The sequence below is a fragment of the Lepisosteus oculatus genome, chromosome 4, assembly GCF_040954835.1.
Source record: "Lepisosteus oculatus isolate fLepOcu1 chromosome 4, fLepOcu1.hap2, whole genome shotgun sequence".
Taxonomy (NCBI): domain Eukaryota; kingdom Metazoa; phylum Chordata; class Actinopteri; order Semionotiformes; family Lepisosteidae; genus Lepisosteus; species Lepisosteus oculatus.
Window position 1 is genome coordinate 4,944,182 of NC_090699.1, and position 8,244 is coordinate 4,952,425.

The 8,244-nt window shown below is 47.1% G+C and overlaps 1 protein-coding gene across 1 annotated transcript; it reads left to right on the forward strand.

Moving 5' to 3' along the window:
• The first annotated feature begins 1,314 nt into the window (after window positions 1–1,314).
• Window positions 1,315–5,700, forward strand: LOC102683420 (serine protease 27-like). The gene is made up of 5 exons (XM_015339211.2): window positions 1,315–1,961; window positions 3,683–3,866; window positions 4,039–4,325; window positions 4,639–4,787; window positions 5,264–5,700. The coding sequence occupies exons 1-5, from the start codon at window positions 1,910–1,912 to the stop codon at window positions 5,426–5,428; spliced, it is 837 nt and encodes a 278-aa protein (XP_015194697.1). The 5' UTR covers window positions 1,315–1,909; the 3' UTR covers window positions 5,429–5,700.
• The last annotated feature ends 2,544 nt before the right edge of the window (window positions 5,701–8,244 follow it).

Genomic DNA, 8,244 nt, shown 5'->3' on the forward strand with positions numbered 1-8,244 from the left:
TTTTTCTAAAATGGGGAATATGACTTGTTCACTGTAGCCTGAGTCACTTGCTTTTATTTGCTGTCATTTAAGTAATGGGTATTGTTATTGTACTGATGTGCCCACAGTCTGATTTTCCTATATCAGAGCTTCAAAATCACACTTGTAGATCGTGCTGGACTGGCAAATGAAAAAGTAGATCTTGCATTAAAAAACATTGGGCAAACCTGATTTAAACACTAAAATAAAATTTCTCTAAGTACAACAAGCTTCTGCTCAAAGTCATGTGGCTCTTGTGTTCTTCTGAGAATCAGCCCCTGTGGTTTTGGGGGGTTCGAGATGAATAAAAACCACACTGATACCTATATGAGAACTGAGACCACTGATATAGAGAGGAACGGCTTCATGTCAGAAACAGTCTCATCTTATCTTAAGTCAACAGGAAACTATGTCTAAATAAGAGCTGACATGATTCCACAGACACCACCAGACAACTTCTGAAGAGCTCTGGACTGACCAACATCCCAGAGACCTGCTCCATCACACACTGAGACTCTGGACTGACCAACAGCAACATTTGAAGAGCTCTGGACTGACCATTCCAGAGACCTGCTCCGTCACACACTGAGACTCTGGACTGACCAACAGCAACATTTGAAGAGCTCTGGACTGACCATTCCAGAGACCTGCTCCGTCACACACTGAGACTCTGGACTGACCAACACCAACATTTGAAGAGCTCTGGACTGACCATTCCAGAGACCTGCTCCATCACACACTGAGACTCTGGACTGACCAACACCAACTTCTGAAGAGCTCTGGCCTGACCATCCCAGAGACCTGCTCCATCACACACTGAGACTCTGGACTGACCAACACCAACTTCTGAGGAGCTCTGGACTGACCGTCCCAGAGACCTGCTCTCATTTATCTTCAGGTTTAACCTAAATGTGCCTAAAGGTAATGAATAAGTACAAATATTCTGTAGGGTTTCATAAATCTTTGAAAGAATAGCACTTACAGTACTGATTTTCCAGACTTATTATTGCTTTGTATTGAGGGATTCTCTGTTTCCTCCTCCTGTCTCTCCCTGTGTCTTCTGTCCTTTGGTGTGTGTTTATTACTGAGGATATCTCTGTTTTCTCCTCTATATCTGGTGAATCTTTTTTCTTAGCTTTGCCCTGTCTGCTGTAAGAGAGATGATGTAATTTAGTTTGTATTTGCAGGCAGAATAATAAAACTCCAATCATCAGGAGTTTTAAGGTATTTACTGACCTACTGATACAGTTATTGGCTACTTTTATGTAAAATCTGCTTCAAGTGGATCTCTGCTGTCACAAATGAAGGGACATTTTGAAGTTGAATTTACAGATTTCATAGGGAAAAATTAGGTCAGTTGTACTATTTTCTTAAAAGGACAGGAATCTACAGGTGTGTGTGACAACAGGAGAGACAGGAGTCCTCAGGTTTAACAACAGGAATAAATCTGCCCTAGATTAAAAATGCATGCGCTTTTTTCTAAATCATATTGGCCCCTGCGTGCTTCTGAGAATCAGCATTTGTGTGGCTTTGGGGGTTTGAGAAGAATAAAAACCACACTGATCCCGTTATGAGACTGCTGAAGTAGAGAGATTAGCTATATATGGTCCTTTCCAGATCACTTCCTGTTGAGACAGCGGGTGACTGTTTGTCTAAATAAGTGCTACCTGATTAGACAGATTAAGATTCTGTACAGATCAACATCTGAGTTTCTGAAGAGCTCTGGACTGACCATCCCAGAGACCTGCTCCATCACACACTGAGACTCTGGACTGACCAACACCGACATCTGAAGAGCTCTGGACTGATCATTCCAGAGACCTGTTCCATCACACACTGAGATAAAGACTTTACAGATCAAGACCCATTCTGAGAAAACCAGGAGGTGAAAATGACTTTCCTGCCGTTGCTGTTTGGGCTTCTGGTCATGAACATATCTGAAGGTAAATGAGTTTGAGCACGATTTGGAAACTTTGTAGCAAAACAGCAAGGGAATATCAATAATATTACTGTCTTCTGACCTATTATATTGTTTCCTTTTGAGGAATACCTGTGAACTTTTTTGCATCCCACTGTGTCTCCTGTCCTGTTGTATGTGTTTATCACTGAGGGATTCTCTGTGATCTCCTATCTCTCAGTGTCTCCTGTTCTGTTGTGTGTGTTTATTTCTGAGGGATTCTCTGTGATCTCCTCTCTCTCTCACTGTGTCTCCTGTCCTGTTGTGTGTGTTTATCACTGAGGGATTCTCTGTGATCTCCTCTCTCTCTCACTGTGTCTCCTGTCCTGTTGTGTGTGTGTCACGCCCTCAGTAGCCAGAGGGAGCTCCTACTCTGTCCTGTCCCTAGTTTCCTGTGCTTTGCTGCCTTCTGGTGTCTCTCTTTCTGGGGATATAACGCCTTGACGTTCTAATGTCCTGAGACCCGCCTAGCACCAGGTCGCCGCTCCGTCCCTGGCCTGAGGGCACAGGTTTCTATACAGCACTCCAGAACTCTTTGCACTAACCCCCCAGTTCTGCCGCTTCTCATTGGGTCTTTTTCGCTCTCCTGCCTCTCCACGGTTTGTCCCTTCCGACATCCGTGACAGTGTGTTTATTACAGAGGGATTCTCTGTGATCTCTTCTCTCTCTAGTGATTCTCTTTTTTTAGCATTGTCCTGGCTACAGAAGGAGATGATGTGTAATTGTGTATGTATTGACAGAGAGCACAATAAAACTGCAGTCTTTGTTAAAGCAATTGCCTGATTTGCTTCAAAATTCAGTCCAAAAGAAAACTGACCTGATTCCAAACGTTCAAGTGGTAATTTGCTGTCACAACTTACAATATCTGACTTACCATTAGAAGATATTGGGACAATTTTTTATTTTAAATTTGAGTTAACATATAATATATATAATGATCAGATATGATATATCGTTAACAGATATAATATATCATGATCAATTATACTATTTTCTTAAAATAATCCATCATTATTAAAACAACCAATTTGTCTTTAAAATTAATGGCTGAATAATTAGTATTCTGCTCATCTGGCCTGTGTAGCTGATGCTGTGGCCTAATTTCTGTGTGTAAAGAAGAGCTTCAGCTTTTCAACAACACAGCTGGGCAGCTTGTTCCACACCCCATCCACCCTGTGTGTAAAGACAAGCCTACTGTTCTGACTGGTGTCTCATCCAGCTGTGTGTTGGGAGAAGTCAGGGTATATGGCTTCTACAATGTGGATGGGCAGCTTGTTCCAAACCCTCACCCCCCTCTGTGTAAAGACATTTTCCGTTTTAAATGTTTGGCCCTGTATGCTTAACCCAGCACTGGTAAATGATCTCTTGTCTTCTTTTGATCTGTATCAGTTGACACTTGAAACCTGTTGTCTCTACTTCATATTATCTGTGTCCTCATAGCTACAGAATTTCACAATTCAAGATGCCATAAATGTGACTATTTAGGATATATTTTTCTTTTCTCTACTATTAGTCCACACTTCAGACAGCTGATCCTTTCAGCAGTTCTCCCCTCCAAGTTACTGACTCTCCTCTGTGTCTCTCCAGTGTCTAGCTCCCCTCTGTCCAGGAGCTCTGTAGTGGTCAGTCAGGGTGTGAAGGAGGGACAGTGGTCCTGGATGACTGATCTCAAGCCTGTTCTGTATGAATCCCTCTGTGTCTCTCCAGTGTCCAGCTCTCCTCTGTCCAGGAGCTCTATAGTGGGTGGTCAGAATGCATCAGAGGGAGAGTGGCCCTGGATGGCTTATCTCAAGATCATTCCTGTCAATGGAAGACCTGGAGAGTATTTTAAATGTGGCGGCTCTCTGATCAGTAATCACTGGGTTCTTACAGCTGCACACTGCCTGGAAGAGTGAGTATGGGCAGAACAGTTTAGAGTTTAGATGATGAAAGCTGTTAATCTCTCTGCCTTCTGGAAAGAGAAAGACGTACATGAAAGCTCCTCATTTAATAGTGATAACCCTGTCACTATTAGTATCAAATCTGCAGTATTAATAATAATAACCAGCAGCTTTTCTTCTCAGTGCCTTTAAGTGGTGGGAATCTGAGGTGGTCCTGGGACTGTACAAGCTGGACATATCTAATAAACACAATGTGACACGCCGGATGAAGAACTTTATCATACATAAGAACTTCCAGAAAACCCACAGCGTCCTTCAAGGGTCTGATGTCGCCCTGGTGGAGCTGGACAGGCCAGTGTCAACAAGTGGCAACGCGTACATCCAGCCTGTGATCCTGGGGCAGAGCTCTGACCGCTTCACTGTCAAATGGGAGTGCTGGGGTACAGGCTGGGGGGACATTGACAACGGAGGTAAGAGACAATGTCTGTCTTTCTGAAGGCTGGGGTGGAGGAGGACAAGACTGGGTTTGTACTTGATGTCAAGGGCTGTGGGCTGACTCTGTGCCCCCTCAGCACCTGGTGTAGGATAACACTGATCTGGCCTGAAGGTCAGCCCACTCAGAGGCAGCTCAGAGCTGTCCCAGCAGCAGTGTGTCCCCAGGCTGCCTTAGCTTGGCTCACCTGAGTTCCAGAGAGAGCCAGGAAGAGGAACTGTCTTGTGTTGCTCATCTCAGGGAGGGCGTAAATGTTTGACAGTATCTACTCTCTCTTTCTGTGCCCCCAGTCAGACTGCCTTTTCCTGGCACACTACAGAAAGTCCTGCTGTCCATCATAGAGAACAAGCGTTGTCAGGACATCTACAAGAACCGCTACAGAATCCAATCAGACATGCTGTGCGCTGGGTACACAGAGGGAGGAAAGGACGCCTGCCAGGTGAGTCTGCCTGTGCCCCTTTCGATCAGGGGCCAACCAAAGATCTACAGTCTCAGAGCCCATAACCCTGTTGTAATGTCCAGTCCAGTGAGCTACAGATCTACAGTCTCAAAGCTCTTAACCCTGCTGTGATGTCCAGTGAGCTGCAGTCTCAAAGCTCTTAACCCTGCTGTGATGTCCAATGAGCTACAGTCTCAAAGCTCTTAACCCTGCTGTGATGTCCAGTGAGCTGCAGTCTCAAAGCTCTTAACCCTGCTGTGATGTCCAGTGAGCTGCAGTCTCAAAGCTCTTAACCCTGCTGTGATGTCCAGTGAGCTGCAGTCTCAAAGCTCTTAACCCTGCTGTGATGTCCAGTGAGCTACAGTCTCAAAGCTCTTAACCCTGCTCTGATGTCTGGTCTCAGAGCCAGTCAGAGGCTCAGTGGTTCCAAAGAACTATTAACATGCTGAACACTCACTCTGTCTCTCTCTTGTTAGGGCGACTCTGGGGGTCCCCTGGTCTGTCGGAAAGACAAGAAGAGTCCTTGGATCCAAGCTGGGATAGTGAGTTTCGGCTGGGGCTGTGGGCTACGTGACTCCCCTGGAATCTACATCCAGGTCTCCAGCTACAGGGCCTGGATAAAAAAACACACCAAAGTCTGAGACTTCTCCTAAGGCTAGGGGAGCGCCCCCTGGTGTCTTCCTGAATAATTGCAGGCTTTGCTGTGCTCTAATGTAACCATATTACCACGCTGTGCTATCTCCTATCTATGTGTGCCTCCTGTCCTGTTGTGTGTGTTGATCACTGAGCGATTCTCTGTGATCTCCTCTCTCACTGCGTCTCCTGTCCTCACTCTGGTGAGACTCTTGGCTCTGCTCTGCCTGCTGTAAGAGATCACTTGTACTGACACTCAATAAAGCTCCAGTCATTCACACTCCTGTCCGCAGTGATTTTATTGGTCTTGTGGTCCAGGTCTGTTTGTAGGTTTTTCCGTCTCTCAACTGACTCTCCCAAGTTTTACATTCGGAAGGGACTTCGATGGAGTTTTTAAATCTCATCGAGGCAGACCCTGCCAGGCCCTCGTCGACACCGGTTCGACCATCACCCTGCTGTGGATGGGAAACCACCTGCCTGCCCCTGAGGACGGTGACGGGGCAGTACGCAGAGGTCCTCAGCAAGCGGGTGCTCACCGTGCGGTTTGGGGCTGCGAGGGTGAAACACCCCTTCTACCTTGCCCCAGTCCGCGAGGACTGTATCCTGGGGTTGGACTGGTTGCAGCAGGTGGCTGGTTGCCTTGACTTGGGCCGGCGAGAGTTGTTGGGGCAGGGGGAACGAATCAGTCTCGCGGCGGGTGGGGTTGGAGGTGTCCAGGGCTTGCGGTTTGACTGGAGCGGGAAGCGGAGGCGGCAACGGCGGGTGTCGCCGGGGCCTGTCGGAGCCGCGGGTGTCGGGGCGAGCGTGCCAGAGCTGACCCCCGTGACGCCCGGCCAGGCGGTTAACGGGGCGGACGCTGGGGGGAATGCGGGGGCAACATTGCCCAGGATGCAGTAAAAAAGAACTGAAATCAATGACCTTACAAGGAAGACCATCAGTGGAACAGGAGGAACAGAAGACACAGGGGTCCCCCAGGACCAGTGCTGGGAGCCCCTGTTCCTGATCCCCTCACTGTGTCTGGAGCTGCCCTGCTCTTTGCTGGCGACTCAGAGACAGGGGGACCCCTTGATCACATGTGAGGGGAAGGAGTTCCAGTCAGTTCAGCCTCATGTGGAAACAAACAGGAGACGCCCCCACAGCCCCTACAAGACCAGGGGTTCTAGAAGTTGAACATTTTAATAGATCTTCCCAGGCAACTTGGGGGTGGGGTGAGGTTTGAGGTTTGGGGTCCCCCATGTGTCCCACTGCTGTGGAGAGAGAACAGATGTCTGATGCAACAATCAATGAAGTGTTCAGAAGACAGTGAAACAGAGAGCAGCCCAGAGCAGAACAGGAGGAGCCTTCATCATCGTGACAGAGACAGGATCCCCATGAGAGAGAACAGACCAGAGCTGAGTCCACTGGGACAAAGCAGGCTGGGACAGGCCCTCTCCGTGTGGGGAAGACACTTGACACTCTTTAGTCTATGAGAGCGTCACGGCCCTAGGTTGGCCATGTTTATTTTTTCCTTTTCTCTCTCTCTACATCAGGATTGTGTTTCGATCCATAGTTTGTTTGATTAATTGGTTTAATCTGGGTGGAAAGCACTTCCCCTTTTGCTATTGGATATTGAGGTGCTGGCCCCAGCTCTCATCTCTAAATACATTCCAGTTTCCTCTGGCTTGACGTCGGAGCTTCTCTCCCACTTTACAACCATGTAGAAGCGGAGCGTCTCTCTTGGCCTTGTTGTGTGGAGTTTAGGGTATGTTCTTGCTCACTTGTAACCAATTAATGCAGATGTGAGTGTGGGCTTTTGTTAGGCAGCTACTGCTTATGTGCTCCAGTGGTTTGTCTTGTTTACTGGGTGTTCTTGTGTTGTCTTCATGTTCTCTTGGGCTTCATTAGATGCCCTTCTGTCAGTCAGTGTGGTGGTGTCCCTGTGTTGTAATTGATGGGAGATAGTTTAGAGTAGGGGAGTGAGTTAGATTGCGGAAGACCTTTCTTTGGCTCTGCCACTTTTATTTTCTGGGCTGGAGTCAGTTAGGTTAGTTGCTTTGTCTTTATGACAGTGTAGTTTCTTTTCTTGTTTTTCTTTTCAGGGACTCACTATTAGATCTCATACACCTTTAAATTGGTGTTTGCTGTTTTGGTATTAATGACGGACAGAAATGAACCGATACCTGTGTCACCCCCAGTTGTCTTGTCACCGTATGTCTCCTCCCGGGAAACAGATCCTGGTGTTTAAATCAATTTTATTTCTTAATGTTTTATGTTCATGGATTCTTCATCCCCAAGTGACTGAGTGAGCGAAATTAGGGGGTCGTAACAAGAGTCATATTTGATGACACATGTATATTCACTTCTAATGCTTCACGTATCATTGCCAAAGACAACTTTTATTGTTTGTCAAAGTCAAAGAAAGTGATCTCCACCATTGTGTCACGGGAGCCGGTCCTGACTCCCAGAAAGTGTGTTGTTTAGGACCCTCTGCACACGGTATAATCCGAGAGTGACTGGAGAAGGACAACAGGGAAAACACAGCTGGAAAAGGACGGGATGACAGACAGGGAGGTGACAACAGTGATCCGGGGGGAGTCCAGTTGGGTAAAAACAGGGCGCAGTCCAAAATCCGATACCGGGAAATTCAAAGACAAACACAGGGAATAGGAATCCAGGAACACAGCAGATAATATCATAATGGAGCCAGGCGATCAGAGCCCCAGACTCGGATGGTCAGGATGCCGTTCTGAAGCCTATGCTGTCGGGTCTCTCCGTCTTCCAGTGCTGAGAGCAGAGCTTCGGAGACACGTATTGAATTAATGCAGGGAAAAACCAGGGACAAGTG